Raw genomic sequence first — 18,023 nt, 5'->3', positions numbered from 1 at the left:
TACAGTTTACCTACTAGTTAGAATAATTTTATAAGAATGAATGGTAATATAAAACTAAAATGAGGAAGGCACATTTTAAAGAAACAGGGCTGTCTTTTTACATTTTTAAAATTTTTTTGCAAAAATCTACAAGGTGGCAGCTGTGTTCCGAGTTTAGCACCTAATGATGTGGTCTCTTTTAGTTAATATCTAGGCAGATGGTAATATAATGAAGTAGAGATTCACTGAAACAGTATAATCTGGAAGTAGGTAAAACTTTACGTATTTATTGGCTACACAAAGCCACTCATTGGGCCTCAGTTTCCTCATCTGTAAATGGAGTAGATTAGATGAGATGATAACTAAAATAAAATCCCTCTAACTTATAAATTCTTTCATTCTAACAGGCTGATTTGCCTCTATCATGGTTGTTATTTGTATAAGAAGTTTTTTTAAGGTAGAAAAATTTCACTTTAAGATTAAGCTAGTTTTCTATAAAATATTGTTCTTTACTCTTAAGAAACAGCTTTAGCATCTCTTGTCTTCTGTAATTCTGTATTTTTAAACACCTGTAACATCTGAGCTTTAACTGTACTCACAGACTCTTTATTCTCAGTGTCTACTCTGTACTCTCATTGTATGCCTCGTTGACTATTCTGTATTTCTCAATCTTCTGTTACTTGTCAGAATGTTTCAAGTAAAATAAAAATGAATATATAGTCAGTAATTGTTTGTGAAAAGGTAAACATATTAGATATTGAATTTTTAAGAGACTGGATTTCCACTAGAGTAATTTCAGTCTTTCCTTAAAATTTTCATTGTGTTTAATGCAGCTAATTAGTTTGATTGTTGTTTATTCATAGCTCCCTTTCAACTGATTCTCTTCCTCAGTCGCTTCCATATCTTGGACATTATGAATTTCTTATACTTTATTTTATCAAGGAGGATTTTGATGGTGCAGTTGAATTCTCTGCATAGTTGATTGTGAGTGAGAAACAGTATGAAGAGAAAATTAGAATAATATGAAGGGAAGAAACTCCTAGGAACAATTGTAAATTTTACAGTAGTTGCAAGGATTACTGGCAGCTTATCTAAATTCTCCTAACTAACCAGTTATGCTGACTTGGCATTGCAGTGTTCTATCAAATTCTGCCACATTCATTGTTTGTAGAATAGAATTAACACTATAATAAGCATATGTGCTGTGTTGTTATTGCTAGTGCCAAATATGGTTATTTAAGAAGTAGACTGAAAATGATTAAATAAGATGGATGACAGACTTGGCATTCTTAAAGGATAAACTTCCAGGGAGATGAGAAACTCTTAAACTCAAGTTATTAATTTTAAAGTTGTAGGCAGTCACCTTCCCCTGAAGAGATAATCGGTCAACAATACTGAAATGATGTTCTGAAATGTAACCATCTCAGTATTTGAACTGGTCCAGGTATCCATCTTAAAATAGCATTTCTTACCCATTTCTTCACATTTCCCTGGCCAAATTTCTTGTAGTCTTTTAGAAGCGGCAGTTCATATATGCCTAGAGTTCTGGTCCGAAGAACACTGGCCTAATAATTTTGAGATCTGGGCCCTACTCCCGGCTTTGTGCTTTTGAGCTGTATGAACTTGGGCCAGTTTCTTTGCCTCTCCAGACCTCAATTTCTTCATCTGGAAAAGTATGGAATTAGAATGGATGACCTAAATAATTCTCTAGTAAAAATCAGTTGTTATCAGTTTCATTACCAACTAGAACTCTGTCCGAATCAGAATTTCTGGTATCCTTTTCCTCAATAAAAAATCTTGAGTCTAGTCACCAAAATCACTCTACCTTCCAGGTAACTAGCAGTTGTACTAAACTAAGCATGCCAGCTTTCTGTACTCACTGTTCATTGAACATGTACTTAATCACATATGTGGCAGGTATAGGGCCCTCTAGGACTTTATGGAGAGGAGCTTATTGTTGGTTAATGGTGGGGTCCGCAGCACCAAAAGAACCAGTTCTTGCTGGACTTCTCATAGACAGAAGTGGTACATGTATTTGTAAATCTTCTATATCTTAGGAGAAAAAGAAAAGGAAGCATAAGAATACGACCACCTTGTCCCTCATGAATTAATACTTGGTTAAGTAGATTGAAATAACTGGTTCCTTCCTTCGTTGTCCCCATCTGCTGGTTGATCAAGCTTTTACTGTAGTTTATTACAGTATTATCTCTGAGGGAAGTGTGAGTTGTATATGTAGCAATCAATTGAGTTACAGTTTCATAATGAGGACTCTGGCAGAAAAATACTGTAAGGTAAGCTACAAAGAAGTACCACAGAAGCATCTACTGCTGATGAACAGCAGCACTTGAGGTGAGTGCAATTGAAATGTTTTCAATTATTTCATTATAGAGGTAAACTTGCTATACATATATATCTCAAAAAAAATGCTGCTGTGGAGGTATGTGCTGTAATTCCTTCATTCTTTCCATTGTGACATTAAATGTGATATTTTATGTCCAGATCCTGACACATAACTGAATATTTGCTATATGTTATTCATTCAACAAATATTTATATACCAAGCACCAAAAAAAAAAAGAAAAGCTTCCCCAAATCAAGAAGTAAGAGCAGCTTACAGTCAACCTCCTGTGGCCCCCTTACCTGTCAGAGACTTTAGGTATAGATTTCTTCGAAGAGTGCTAGGTAAAAGGAGTTCCTGTGACTTTGCTTCAACTATTTCTTAACAATGCCCCTTTGTTTCCTGATACCCTTATGTTCTTTTCCAGGGCTGCCCAAAGATTAAAAATATCATCTAAACACAAACCTATGGCTTTCCTCATTTAATCTTCTGAATTAATAAAAAGAAAGTGGTTTTGTGCCTTGGGTATTGAGAGAATAAGATGTGGCTCCTGATCTTAAGGAACTCTTAGGCCATTTACATAGACCAACCAAAAATTTTACAAGTACAATAGAGTGCCTTGAGGAGTGACACTTCAGTTGCAGAGGAGGGTTAGGAAAGGGCTGCCAAGGAGCAAGGGGTGAAAAACTGAGTCATGAAACGTAGAACCTAACCAGGCAAAGAAGGAGGGGAGGTCTTTTCAGGCTGATGGGAATAATGTGAGTGGTTTGGTGTCACTGCCACCTAGAGTATAATTTGGTACTGGACAGAGAGGCAAAGCACCTTATGTGTTTGTAAAAGAAGTTAAATAAAATGAGGGAGATAATCAGACTTGGGGTTTTGTAAGATCGTTCTGGTAACAGTAGGCGGGGTGGATCAGAAGGGAAGAGGACCAGAGGCAGGGATACCAGTTAGGAGGCAGTTGTAGTAGACCAGGCAAGGAATGAAGAGGGCCTGAACTAGGACAGTGGGGAGGGAGATATGGGGACATTTATTATCAAGAGAGATTTAGAGAGAGAATCAAAAGGGTTAGTAAAGACATCTAGTTGGGAAGGAGGGAAAAGGCCAAGGTTTTCTTATTTCTGGCCTAAAGAACTGGGTGGAAATAGTGCTATTCACTAAGATTGAGATCGAGGAGTAGGAGCAGGATTGGAAGGCAGTTTTGGACTTGTTGATTTTAGATTGTCTCCAGGAGATGTTCAGTAGGCAGATACATGTATGGGTCTGGAGCTCAGAGGAGATTGCTGAGCATCACCAGCTTATAAAGGTAGTTAAAACCATGGATTTGAATGGGAGGTAGCATTCATAGTGTGAATAGAGGAGATAACTGAAGACAGAACTCAGGAAAACATCAGTAGGTAAAGGGGAGGTTGAGAGAGGGAAGACGGGGAAGGATGTGCAGTGAGGAACACTTATGAGGAAAGAGAGGTGCCACCCAAGCCAAGGAAGGGGTTTCAAAGAGGAAGGAGTGGTGGAGGGCTGCAGAGAGGCCTGGTGGGATAAAGGCGAGTGGCAGGCCAGGGGCAGAACCCACATTGCCAGGAGAGAATGAGCACAGGCTGTTCCTACAGAAGTCTGCTTTGCAGAGAAATAGAAGCAGAACTATACTTTGAAAAATAGATATCAGACACAGAATACCATGCATGTATATTTCTGAATTTAGGAAGAGAGATATAAATTTCAGAGACTATGGTACTCCAGGAAGAAATCTTAAGTTTTTATTTTCAATTAATATATACAGTAGTACATAAGAATAGGATCATATTGAAGTGAGCTTAACCACAAAAACAAGAATCTTCAATTCTTTAAAAATCAATGGGGAACAGACAACTATGGGCAGACATTATGATCTCCAAATTCTTTAGGCAGAGGGGACAGAGTATGGGCTCTGGAACCCGGTAGACCTGAACTCAAATCCCAGCCCTCCACTGATTAGCTATGTAGACTGTAGGACAGGTTTTCTAACCTTTCTGAGTCTCATTTCCCTCTTTTAATAAAGGGGTCTTTTGATGATTGAGTTAGGCAACATAGGGAACGTGTTACCAGCACTCAGCAAATGGTAACGTGTATCACTGTAATTATCCTCTCTGGAGAGATCACACCAAGTCGGGTACAAAGTTACACTTATGAATCTCCATGTCACTGACTGATGTGCATGAATTTAGTTTAGTGAATCTGACTCTTGTTTAAATATAGCATATTAACGAAAAATTGGCTTATGGAAATAGATCTGTGGGAAGTAAGAGGATTACAATAATGGAAATCCTCATGTGTGAGATGGAGTGAAATTCTACTATTGCACAGCATGCTTGGGTCAAATAATGCCCCTCAATATTTGAAGCATAATGACAGGCTAATCACACTCATACAGTTAGCCTAAAATTTCGATGTTAGTGCTATCGTTGAACAAGAGATTTCCATTCTATGTCCTAACATTTTTATCAAAATCACTAAAAATTAACACCAAAAGTATAATCATGAATCCTGCATTTATTTACAGTAGAGGAGGAAAATACATTTTTTAAAGAAAAAAGGAGAAAATAGGAAGTCTGAGAATGAGAGTAAAATGCCTACCAGCAAGATGCTCTTTACTTTGAATATTACGTGCATTTTTGCATGCCTGCTTAACAGAGTCAAAATGGAACATATTCAGTGGTGAAAATACAGGATTAGAAATGAAGTCAGGGATTGGTACACAGAAAGAAGGAAAGGCTTGTAGATTATAAAGTAGTGACATTGGAAGCCAAGAATTTGGGGGTTACAGCTGGCAACCCATGGGTGCAGTCTGGCCTGCAGACTTATTTTGTTCGGTATACACAGTGATTTCTTTCAAAATTTGAGTCAGCTGCCAACATTGAAATATCCAGAGATTTTACATGTTAAAAACTGTTTCTTGGACCTGGAAAACCTGAGAATCTGGGAGCACCGCACTCCATGTCAACACTGGCCTAAAGTTGAGGGGAGGCTGCCCCTCCAGTTCACTGCAATCCCCAGCACTACTTCTGACTGGCACCCAGCCTTCTTCAAGCTCTTTCCTAGCCATTGCCTATCCCCCCACCCCCAGTAACTACTATGATGAATTCTAACAGCAATCTCTAGTTCTTAAAGCATGCAATGTAATTGTATTCTAAAGCAAACTGAAACCACACAAGGTTTCTTGATATGTGGTCTCTTGATATGTCCCATTAGAAACGTAAAAAGTGTTGCCCTGGGCCAGACCAAAGACTGCAGCCTAGTGCCTTACTTCTGAACAATGAAACGAGTCCTTTTGTGGGAGGCAAGGCCTAGTTATTTCTTTAATGTGGTCCTAACACTAGATGCATCCTTGACTGTTTCATACTACCCTTTTACATCTTATTATGGTGCCAGTGCCAAGAAAGTATTTAAACTTTACCCTTTCTTTTTATAAAATGACAGTATTCTGCCAACCTCTCCTAAATTGTTTCAGTTTGAAGGTAAGTGCTTTATGTGATTTAAAGTAGTTGTAGTCCAAATGTGTATAAATGAATTTTAAATATGCTTAATAAGTGCAAAGTGCTACACAACTGATGATGTTAATTCTAGTGAAATCATAATTTTCTAATAGCATTCTCAAATTTAGAAAATGATAGAGCTCTGACAGTTCTTCATGGTTATAGATTTTCTTAGAGTTAATTAATAAAGTTGTAGCTCATTATAAAATACATGAGTATTTGTTTATCTCTAAAATAAGGTAAAACTCCCAAGTTCCTTTTTATAGTAGCATGATATTATACTATGGTTATATTAATGTTTTAGTTAACAAGCACAATTGGAGTTAACCCGGGTGCTAAATTAGCTGAAATCTCCAAGTAATTGAGGACTATTCTGTGGACACAGCTTACCATGAACCTCCTTCTGTCAGATAGAGGGACATAGTCTGAAATTCTGTCATGGAAGCACTGTTCTTTCTGGTTGGCCTTTCATTTACATACATTTATGAATACGTCTACTTTAAGATTTATCTTAAATCTGGTAATTTCCCCATTCCCTTTAAAAGTAAATTTGCCTCTGATAATTTTAGCAATACATAATGTGCCTCTAGCACATGTAATACAAATGGCTTAGAGGAGAATATCATGCAGAAAAGAGAAAGCTTTAGAAGTTCTTGGTAAATGGTAGCTGCCATGTGGTTAACCCTACCCAGCCTAACTACGGAGCACATCCTTTGGTAGAGCCGTCTGCCCCAGTACCATGTTCCTGTTTCCCCCACTCCCTTCTCCTGCTCTCCCCTCTCCTATATACTGCCTCATGACTTTTGGAAACCGAAGTCAAATCTTCCTGGAATAACTTCTCAAACTTTTTAAATCTCAGGGTTTCACTTACAGATTGCCTGTCCTCAGTGGAAATGCCACTGGCCTGAGGATGCCACTTGCCTTTGTTAGTAAGGTGGGAAAGATAAAAATATCCTCTCCCTGGCCTGAAATCTCACCTTTCATATTTTTTGTAAGAGTGATTTAATTATTAGAGTCATTGTTTTCAAACCACCCACTAAAGATCCTGTTGGGCGTCACGCTTTATCCTTGGCCAAACAGTCACTAGAAAGCCGATCATGAAAAGCTAGTTGTAGTGTTCAAAGAGATATAAAGGATGTGCATGCTCTGCAGCACGTATTGCCAAGGTGAACTTTGTAAAAATGTTCAAGGGAGTGAAAGGCACTGATGACCACCTCACCTCATTTAGAGGCTGTTAAACCTTTCGTGAAGCATGTGAATGAAAAGCATAGGGGAAGAAATCTAGTAAAGGGCCTAATCTCTTAATGACAAACATTAGACAGTATTCTGCTGAAAATATGAAACAAAAAGAAATCTCAGCATATATAATAAAAGATAAAACGAATATTTTCTGCCTATACTTCATAGCATTACATGATTTGTGATCAATCTATGACATCTAAAGACAGACTTTTTTTTTTAATTTGGATTAGCTGGTCAAGAGTCAGATGGACCAAATTCTACCTCTGTTTGGGTTTCCCTCTGTTTTAGATAACCAATAGCACACTATTTAAACTCTGTGTCCCTTTATCTTTTTCCTGGAATGTAAATAATTATACTTACCTCTCTCTGTGTGTGAATATCAGTGAATTAGTACTTGTCAGGTGATTCTAAATCATTAGAAAATGAACATATTATATAGATATGATTATGTTATAATACCATGGTAGACACATTTTTTAAACTTCTTTCAAGTTTAAAAGGATCCTTTTGAGACACCCAAGAAAGCATTTTTTTCTGTTTTAACCTTACCATAGGTGCTGATAGAATTTTGGAAATCCTAGTATTTTGAAAATGTTGAAATAGAACAGTGTGCATAAATCCTTGGTAATATAACTTGATATTCAGCATGGGTTATGCAGTATTTTATTTCTTTGATGTCAAATTTTGCATTAATATTCTATATGTTCCTTGAGATGGTATAAATTATTCATGACAGCAATACCAAATTTTTATTTTTTGAAAAAGAAAATCTTACTCTTCCCTGATGATCACTTTTGTCACAGGATTGCAAATTTTCAGAAAATGAAGAAATAGAACCGGAAGACGTGGATGAGGAAATTGATGAAATTCTAGAAGGCGAAAAGAAAACTATGAAAGATGATGAAAATGTTCCAGCAGATCTAAATGAAACATCAGATGAACAAAGTGAAACAGAAGGGACAGAAAGAACCAGTTATGATACGATTAAGACCACTGAAAAGGTATGATATGTCCTTAAATCATGAGATCCTGCCCAAGAGAAAGCGTATGGTCCCCTGGTCCCTGCAAAGGATAGATTCCAATTTCCCTTGGGAGCAGAAATGATCTCAACCTCAACCTTCTATGGTTAGCTGTGCTCATGTGCCACAGGAAAAATCTTTGGTCAAATTTATGAATCAGACATACTTTGTCTCTAGCACTCTATTTCCACACTGTTTAGTGGCATTCTGTTGCCCGCATAGTGGAAGTCTACCGGTATGGGTCCATATAATACACTGTTGAGAACTCAGCCAAAAAGTTCACCACTGAGTCTTTGAAATGACAAAATGGGAAGGTTAGGAGTGCTGGTGCTAGTAGCAGAAATGGGATGTTTGCATGGTGCATACATGTGTATGGACAAGTGAAAGTTGTTCACAGAATACTTCAGATTGTGATCAGTTCTTCACAGATGCAGTCTAGAAGAAAGTATAGGAGGCAGTATCGCTGAGGAAGAGAAAATCATCCTGCAAACAGAACTAGGGATACAAAAAACATCTCAACCGTTCGGCAGATTTTCCTGAGAGTGGCCCTGCTAGGAGACACTTGGTTTGATATTTCAGAGGTTTGGAATTCAGAAACGCAAACTGAATGTCCCTGTTGATTCTTTTTCATTTTCATTTTTGGGACCTCTCGTGCAGAACATTGAGTTAATCATGCCTTCTAGTTGATGAAACATTTTCATCATTGGTCTGTGCAAAGCCCTTCTCTATTTAAACTTATTCCCTCTTATCCCCATTTCCATCCCACTTTTCCCTGTCATAGGCAACCATTGAAATATGTGTGTCCTTTTACTTGAATATGCACTTGTGTTTCTTTATTGTTTATAGGAAGAAAAAGCCAACCTAGAGCAACAGGCCATTCATGAATACAATGAAAATCCAAAAGGTATGAGCACATTTGACTTCCAAAAGCATACTTTTAAAAAGGCTACATATATACATACATACATATATGTACTAGAATGGGGTAATTATAGCTTCTATACATATAGTCCATTTTATATTTTTTACTGTCATGTGACACTCATAACAAGCTATGAAATATGTAAGACAGGCTTATTTGTTCTCATTATAACCACCACAGCTTTTTCTTTTTCTTAATATCACCCAGCAACTTTTATTCAGGGATATCTATATAATTTACAATAGAATTGGCACAAGTTATTTACAAACGTTAAGCATATTAGGTTACCATATTTAGACCATAATTTACCTGTATGAGCACACTGAAAAGAAATGTGAAATTTTCATTCAACATCTTCAAAGAGTTGAAAATGACTACCTCAGGCATAAAATAACCAAAAAGTTTAGTCACACACATTTACACAATCATGGAATTGCTTTTATTTACCACCCTCGTCCTTATTTCAAGTTTAGTTGTATACTTTATGAATCCACAAATGATCGCCTTTATTGAAAGGTTTGCCACCACAGCTTCTTGACCTAAAAATATTCGCTGCTCATGTGTCAGTGTTAAGTGCTTTAGGAGAGCCTTTTTAACTACCTTTTTTTTAAAATTTCCTATTCAACCTGTATTATTAATTTGGGCTTTTGTACCAAATCCCAATTTAGATTCCTAGTGAGCACTACCAGACCCCATTGCCTAGGTTAGGATGACCGGGCTGACCTGGAGCCACAGCAGGTCGTCCACCTATTTCCTCAGAGCCCAGACCTGAGTCTTTGATCTGACAATGGATGTTTAAGGAAAGTCCTTTCCCAAGCCTAGCTGTTAGTGTCAGAGAATATGTGCCAGAATGGGGAAGATTTGATTGCCCTTGAGACCTACATTTTCCACACCCTAATCATCATTGTTTTTGCTATACAACGCCTACATTATGTTTCCACGTCGTCATGTCACAGTGTGCTTTATATTGTGTTCTCATTAAAAATAGCTGTCCATAATATTGGATAACTGATCTAAACTTAAGCAGAGGAAGGGTTAGTTTCCTTAATCCTTTTTACCTTCTAACTTCTAAAAAGTAGTAATTTAATTTAGACTATTTTAAGCAAAATATTAACATATGAATCATCTCTAGTTATTCTTACAGTTATATAAAATTAAAAGAAGGCACATGCTTCATAATTATACTTTAAATATCATTATTCAACTATCTAGCATCTGGAGTATTTTGAAACACAAAAAAAATAACATGTCCATTTGAGTACAATGAATTTACTTGACTAGGTCAATTTCTTAAAAGATAATTTATATTTTACAGAAGTCTTCTCTTACATTTAATATTAACTTTGCAGCTATATTTGATTACTGGCCATCTAAACATTTACAGCATTGGCCAGATCATTCTGGGCTTTTAGCCTTAACTCAACCTTTCAGGAAATATGCATTGTAGACATTGTCCACTACTCTAGTGGAGAAACTCTTTTATTATTACCCCATAATTCAGGTTTGGTAGAGTTTCACTGAGAACAAGACCTTTCTTTTTCTCACTAGTCATAAAAATTATTTCTAAATGTATCCTATCGTAGGAAACGTGCATTATGGTACAAACAGCAGTTCTTCAGAAGTCCAGGAAGCTAATGAACCAATACCAAGTAAAGACTTAAAGAAACTAAAGAAAGTAAGTGAAATGAATTTTCCATTTTAGTGTTAAAATCAAAGTATTACAGATTATTCCTTCTGCTTTTCATATGGTGATCCACATAATTTAACTCCCTTAGTAATCTTGAGTTTTTATGACCCAAAAAGGTGTGAAGAATACCAAGTGATGTTTCACATTTTTAATGTGCATATTTATTTATTGGACTAATAGATTATGAGTCAGGTTGCTCTGCCAAAATTTAATAGCATGTTCCTTTTAATCTTCCTATCCATGCTGGTTCATCATATAATAATAGATATATTAACGAAGAGTAAAACTTTACTGCCTAAATGGTAAGGGCATAGTAATCATGAGACTCTAGAAGAGAGTAAGACCAAGTGAAGAAATAGGAGGAATGAAAAATAAAAATGATTGTGCTTAGAAGACATTACAGCATGCTACTTTAGTCTCTCCCGGCTAGTACCTGTTTTGGAGTTGTTAGAGAAAAGTCTGATGGATGTGTTTCTTCTCCTTGGAAGTAAGTTACTGTTGTCACTTGCAGAAAGAACTTTCTTGAATTATGAGGCCACATTTCAGGATATAAGTGTTAGGAGGAAACTTGGAAGAAAAGAACAATGAAAGGTATTGCTAATTCCTGTTCAACTTTCAGGTCTCAGCTCAAATGTCACATCCACTTAGAGGCCTTGTGTGACCTACAGCCCCCCAGTATAAATTGTATCATTATATTCTCTCACATAACACTTTTTCTTATCCTTCATAGTATTTATCACAATTTTCAAATATACACTCATTTCTATATTTGTTTGCTTTATGTCTATATCTCCCCATTGGCCTTCGGCTCCATGGGGACAGAAAGCACTATCTCTTTTGTGCACTTAGCACACCACCTCATCCATGGTGAATGCTCAGTAAGTATTTTGAGTTGACTGAATGAGTGTTAAAATGTTAAGGAAGTAAGGAAGAGGAAAGGAAGGAGGTAAAACCAGGAAAAGTCTTTAAGAGTAGTAAACAGCCCTATCTTTTCCCATTTTGGGGGAATATAGCACTCAAATTCTTTTCAGAATTACATCAGAAATTTAAAAAGTTGTTTTGGCCCAGATCCCCATAGTGCTGTCTTTTACTAAAATTACTTCATGACCACTGTTACCTTTATGGTTAAATCTTAAAAGCTTGTATTATTTTACCCAAAATACATCTGTGACCTGGCTCAAAAGACACTTCAGAATCATTATCCTTCCTGAGTTTATAATATATGTAGCACCAGAACATTTAACCACTGTTTAGGAACATTTTAGGTTCTCCATCCAGTACAATAGAACATTTCACAGATATTCATGCTATGCTTCATAGCATTCCTGTAAAGATTTTTTTCTAATTATAAGAGCCCAGGGAAAGACTCTGGAAAAGAAAATCAAGAATAAGGCAGGAATATGAAGAGTAAAGGAGTCAGGAGACATAAGACACTCAGGAGAGGGAAAAGTGAAGTATAAGAAGCAGCGGGGGAAATATTTGAATCACATCGCTAACCAAATGATAGTGCAGATTCTAGAATACATGATCAAGTTTCAGAAACTTTTCAGGTCTCCAGGCTTAAACATTCCTCATAGTTTGGTAGGATGGGATAAACAGAGATGAGGAGAGAGGGCTGAGTCCTGGGAAGGAATGTCATGTGGGAGGCAGAGTGGCCCACGCCAACCAGGGGGCCCAAGAGCTAGTGCCAATTGATATGACAAAGGGGAAGTTGGGCCAGGATGTAGAGGGCCTGAAATGCCAGGCTGAGGATTCTCATCTTAAACTTTGACTATACTTAAAATTCCTCATTTATACCTAATAGAAAAATATATTTCAGTAAATATACATTTCTTTGGTTAAAGAAAAGAAACAAAAAATAATAATTCTATTTTTAAAATGCAAACAGTAACAATTCTATTTCCTACTTAAATAATATGCTGTTATTCTAGTTCTTTTACAAAGGAAATAGCTGGCTTGGATAAGATTTCTTTTCTCAGTCTTTCTCAGTTTTTTTCCTCTACAGTGTCTCTAACCAATTTACGCCATTCAGGCCAAACAAATCAAACGGTTTTTTAAACTTGGCAAGGAAATGATGCTTTAACTCAAATCAAAATAAATATGTTTGGGATTTTGGTGTCCCCCCGCCCTTTTAATTAGAGAGACAGTCCAAGGATAATCTAAAGAAAAAGAAAGAAAAGAAATTGAACTGTTAGTGTATATAAGGCAGAATACACCATTGAATTTTGTTTTCATGATTTCAAATATTTCAGGTTGCCAGATTAGGACCTATGATTTTAATTGGCAGCAGAGGTCTTTTGGTATGTGACTATTCAAAAATATCTAGAAATCACCAAATGTTGCTTTTCCAGACTGTAGCCAGTGCTGATTATTTGGAATCACAGTTAGCCACTAAGAAAAATGTGTTATTGGCTTAATTTCCACACATGTAAGTTAATGAAAAAAGCAGTAAGCTTTTCAGTGATTAAAATGTTCTTACCATGATGGAATTACTTCCTTCATGTATTTATTGAGCATATATTTTTGGGTACCTCTTTTGTGCCAGGCACAATGCTAGAGGCTGCAGATACAGAAGTTAAAGACCTAGTGCCTTCCTTCCTTCAGAAACTAGCTGGAACATGGCAAATTCCCTGGAGGTTCCCCATGCCAGTTCACAGTCAGCCAATTTCTTATTCATTTTCACCACCCTAAAAATAGAGGATGAGATGAGAATTTCTCCACCAAAATCATGCCTGTGGATTCTTGCCTTTCTTGACAACTGCCTTTTGTCCAATGCTATGTTTTGTTCACTATGGAGCTGCAACTCAGCATATTTGCCTCAAGTGCACAGTTAATTTTATTCTACGTTGTGAGGAAAATCTGAAGTAAATTATACATATGGTCTCCAGTTACTGTCAGTTTTACCGAGGCTTAAAACTTGAGACAGTCTTTTTCGGGCCCACCCAATAATTACTCTCCTCCTTTCAAAAAATAGCTTTATTGTGGTATAATTGACACACAATAAATTGCACATATTTAAAATATGTGATTTGATTAGTTTTAACCCACGTATACACGCATGAAACCATAACCAGAGTCAAGATACTGAACATGTCCATTACTGGCCAGAGGTTCTTCGTGCCCCTTTGTAATCCCTCACTGTCCTCTTGTCCCTGCCATCCCCAGGAAACTGCTGATCTGTTTTCTGTCATTATACATTATTTTGCATGTTCTAGAATTTTGTGTAATTGAGATCATACACTATATACTTTTTGGAGGGGCTGGCTTCCTTCATTCAGTATTATTACTTTGAGATTGTTCTTGCTGTCACATTCCTTTTTATTGCTGAGTAGCATTCCATTTTGAGTTAATATTTGTATATGGTGAAGGTATGGATTGAAGTTCTTTTTTTTTTTTTTTGCATATGGATATCCAATTAATTGCTCCAGCACCATTTGTTGAAAAGACTATCCTTTCCCCACTGAATTGCCTTTGTATCTTTGTCAGAAATCAATTGATCTTTTATTTGTGGGTCTTTTTCTGGACTTGAATTCTGTTCTTTTGATCTATTTGTCTGTCTTTACACCAATACCATACTGCCTTGATTACTGAAAATTTATAATGAATCTTGAAATCAGGTAGCATTAGTACTCCAACTTTTTTGTTCTTTTTCAAAGTGGTTCTGGCTATTTTAGACCCTTTTGCATTTTCCTGTGAATGTCTCCAATCAGTTTGTCACTTTCTTCAAAAAAAACCTTCTGGATTTTGGTTGAGATTGCTTTGAATCTACAGATGAATTTGGGAAGAATTGACATCTTAACAGTATTGAGTATCCTAATTCATGAGCATGGTATTTCTCTCCATTTATTGAGGTCTTAAATTTCCTTTAGTAATGCTTTATAGTTTTCAGTGTACAGGTCTTGCCCATATTTTGTCAGATATTTCATGTCTTCTCTATTAATGCTTGTTGAAAATGATAACCCTGAATATTAGTAAATGAATGTTTCACATACTGAAATTAATTCTTCTTATTGGCTTTTCTTTTAGGTTTCTCTTTTTAAAAGGATGTCATTGATGAGTCACAAAACTGTGCAGAATAGTGAGCTACTTCCAGAGATAAAGCCAATAGGAGAGCAAATCATTTTTAAAAGAAATGAGAAAGATGCAAACCAGAACCACGTGGGGCAAAATAATAAGAATACTTCACCAGCAAATATGGAAAGAAGGTCAAAAACTTGTACAGTACTCTAAGTACATATTTATGTTTTCATGGTCACCAAGCACATTGTAATTTATACTTGAAAAAATATTTAACTGCTGAAGGAAAGTTTCTGAAACAAACTTTTAAAGATATAAGTTAATAATATGTTTTATTTGGTTTGAACAGTAAGACCAGGTTTGGTATTTATTTATGGAAATATTTTTAATAAGGAACTTCAAAATATGTGTATCTCATGCTCTCCTTCAAGTGTTTTGGCCTTAACTGTTCAGTGTTGCAATAAAAATTATATTTTTATATGTGAAAATTCAATTCAGACATTTCATAGTTTTACTAAAAAATTTTACTTCTTTATAATTTCACAAGGCAGTCTTTGCAATGTCATGGCACTGTAACAGTTTTTAATGTATTTGTAATTTTTAAAAACTGAGGCACAATTGTATTTAATGAGCATATTTTAATAAACTATATCTGGTCACTTCTGTTAATTGGATGAGTATGAATAAAATTTGGAGGTACTTGGAGTTATCAATTGACAAAATTAGGACAGAAAAATCTGTCTAAATTTAAAATATTGACACAAGCCAAATTTATTTACCTGAGTGAAGAAAACATCAATGCAACTGTGCAAATAATAAGTCTTTGTGGAGAAAGCCAAGTGTTATAATTTCTTTGCTTCCCCCTCCTTTCTTTAGGGAGATGATTTAGCAAGAAAACATTGCAGATATATATGGTCTGATCTGGGATGTTTGGCCATGTCACAGATAGCTACCACACAAGAACAGAACACAGCCAGGCTTGCTCATTTGATCAGTCTCTAGCATTGACAGTGGTAACTAAGTTGGGCTCATTCACACAGTGCTCTGCCACCAGAAATAAAAAGGATAAAGCTATTAAGTCTACTTTTATGTAAAAGTTGCTTGCTTATACTCACAGGTGCTACTTATTTAATGGAGCCAACTGCCTTTATTTCCCCCATTCTGGCTTCTGAATAAAACTATCTGTTCTTCAATCACAGTCACCACTGCCCTATTTAAATACAGAAAAAGAAACTCCGTCTTTGCATTTCATACACAAGGATTGTAAGGATTGGTCTAGAGGAGATATGATTTGGAAATCTTACAAAATAGTCTTCTGTGTAAATATTACATTTAGTAGAAATCTAATTTTATTAAAGGCAAATTTAATAAATACTAGTACAGTATTGTGAAAATACTTTGCCAAAATATAAACTATAGGATCCAAGTGGAAGTAAAGCTCATAAATGATACTAAGACATTCCAGGTATGGTCAGCAGAATTCTAAGATGGCCCCAGGATTCCCATTTGCTAGTGTTCATGTCCTGTATAATCCCTTCCCCTTGAGTGTGGGCAGGACCTATGAATAGGATGGGATATCACTCCTGAGCTTAGGTTACATTATATAAAAAAAGAGAAGGGATTTTGCAAATGTAGTTAAAGTTCCTGATCAGTTGACTTTGAGTTAATCAAAAGTGGAATTATTCTGGGTGGGTCTGACTCAGTCAGCTGAGGCCTTTAAAAGGATCTAGAGGTCAGAGACAGAAGAAGTCAGAGAGGTTCAAAGTAGCATAGCCACTTTCCTGTTGACTTTAAAGAAGCAAACTGCCATGTATGGAGAAGGCCACATGCCAGGGAATGGTGGGTGGCTTCTAGGACCTGAGGGCCTCGGTCCTACAACTACAAGGAACTGAATTCTGCCAACAACCAGTTTGCTTGGAAGAAGAATCCAATCTCCAGACGAGACTTCAGCTCCAACCAACACCTCATTTGCAGCCCATGAGACCCTGAGCAGAGGACCTGGCTAAGCAGTGCCCAGACTCCTGACCCATGAAAACTGTGAGATAATAAATGTATGTTGTTTTAATCTACTAAGACTAATTTGTTATGCAGCTATAGAAAAATAGTGGTTGCATTACAGGGAAGGACATCACTATATGGCTGCTTCCTTATCAAAGCCAGAGAGGGAGAATCAAAAAAGACAGTCTGCTAGCAAGACAGAAGTCATAGTCTTATGTAACATAAACAGAGATGACACCCGTCACCTTTGCCATATTCGATTGGTTAGAATCATGTCATGGGTCCCGCCCCCACTCAAAGGAGGAGATTACACAAGGGCCTGCTTACTAGGAGGTGGGGCTATTGGGGACCATCTTAGAGCCTACCAGCTAGTCTCTTGGCTGGCCATTCAAAAGAAGAAAGGAACAGATAAGACACGAAAAAAAAGATCAAGTCAAAGCACTTGAAAGAAGTGCACATGAGACCTGTGCATCAAACTGATAAAGCATCCCTGCTTTGTCAGAGGTGTCCAAACAATTTACACTTTGTAATAAGGTGGTTTGTTGAGAGTCATCAACACCAAGAATCAATTTTAATAGTACAGGTTAGTACTTTTGTAAAAAGCATTACAAAAACATTATACCAGCCATCTGCCCTTGGACTCCAAATGTGTGTATTACATTTCTTTTCTAAATTTGGTTTCGTATCTGGCTTTTACATTGAAGAAATATTTCCTGAGCACTTCCTATGTGCCAGCTATTGTGCCAGAACTAAGAAAACAAAGTCACATTCATGGGAGTAAAATGAAGAAAATGAGGTATGATTCTGTGTTATAAATTTGAGATAATAGGGCCATTTAAAACCCTATGCTTCCTACTTGGATGAAAAGGAGATTAACGGATACCAAACTTAAACAAGTAAACTAGCTAGCATAATTGAGAACTAAAGAAAAAAAACAGAAAAGATCATTGATAGAATTGAATAGAATATACTACTTTTAAAAATAAAAGGGGTTGCATTTACTGATAACCTTATAGCTTAAAGAAGTGAGTTGATTTAACTCCTAAACAATTCATCTTCATTATAATTTCCATTAATTCCCTTTTCCTCACTATAATAATGTTGCTTCAGATGTTTCTTGATCTTGTGGGACCTGAAAATAGAATCTGTTGACTTGAACAATAGGGAATCATTGACATTGTACGGATATACTATGGATCAAGTGTTAAATGAATGTTAATTAAAAAGGCAGTAGTGATAGGATTTTCTAAGGTCTTATAAAAGTGTGCAAATCCATGTAAAAACATTAAAGATAAAGGAAAAATTATGA

The 18,023-nt window shown here is 36.3% G+C and overlaps 1 protein-coding gene across 1 annotated transcript in view; it reads left to right on the top strand.

Moving 5' to 3' along the window:
• Positions 1-15,485, top strand: part of RPGR (retinitis pigmentosa GTPase regulator) — a 91,207-nt gene extending 75,722 nt beyond the window's left edge. The window contains exons 15-18 of the mRNA XM_037821830.1: positions 7,875-8,072; positions 8,937-8,994; positions 10,596-10,687; positions 14,726-15,485. Of these exons, the coding sequence (XP_037677758.1) occupies positions 7,875-8,072; positions 8,937-8,994; positions 10,596-10,687; positions 14,726-14,929 (552 nt within the window). The 3' untranslated portion in view covers positions 14,930-15,485. The remainder of the gene's footprint in view (positions 1-7,874; positions 8,073-8,936; positions 8,995-10,595; positions 10,688-14,725) is intronic.
• The last annotated feature ends 2,538 nt before the right edge of the window (positions 15,486-18,023 follow it).

This window comes from Choloepus didactylus, chromosome X (genome assembly GCF_015220235.1).
Source record: "Choloepus didactylus isolate mChoDid1 chromosome X, mChoDid1.pri, whole genome shotgun sequence".
In the NCBI taxonomy this organism is placed as follows: Eukaryota; Metazoa; Chordata; class Mammalia; order Pilosa; family Megalonychidae; genus Choloepus; species Choloepus didactylus.
The sequence above is the reverse complement of the archived record's forward strand: the minus strand, read 5'-3'. Positions and strand labels throughout refer to the sequence as shown.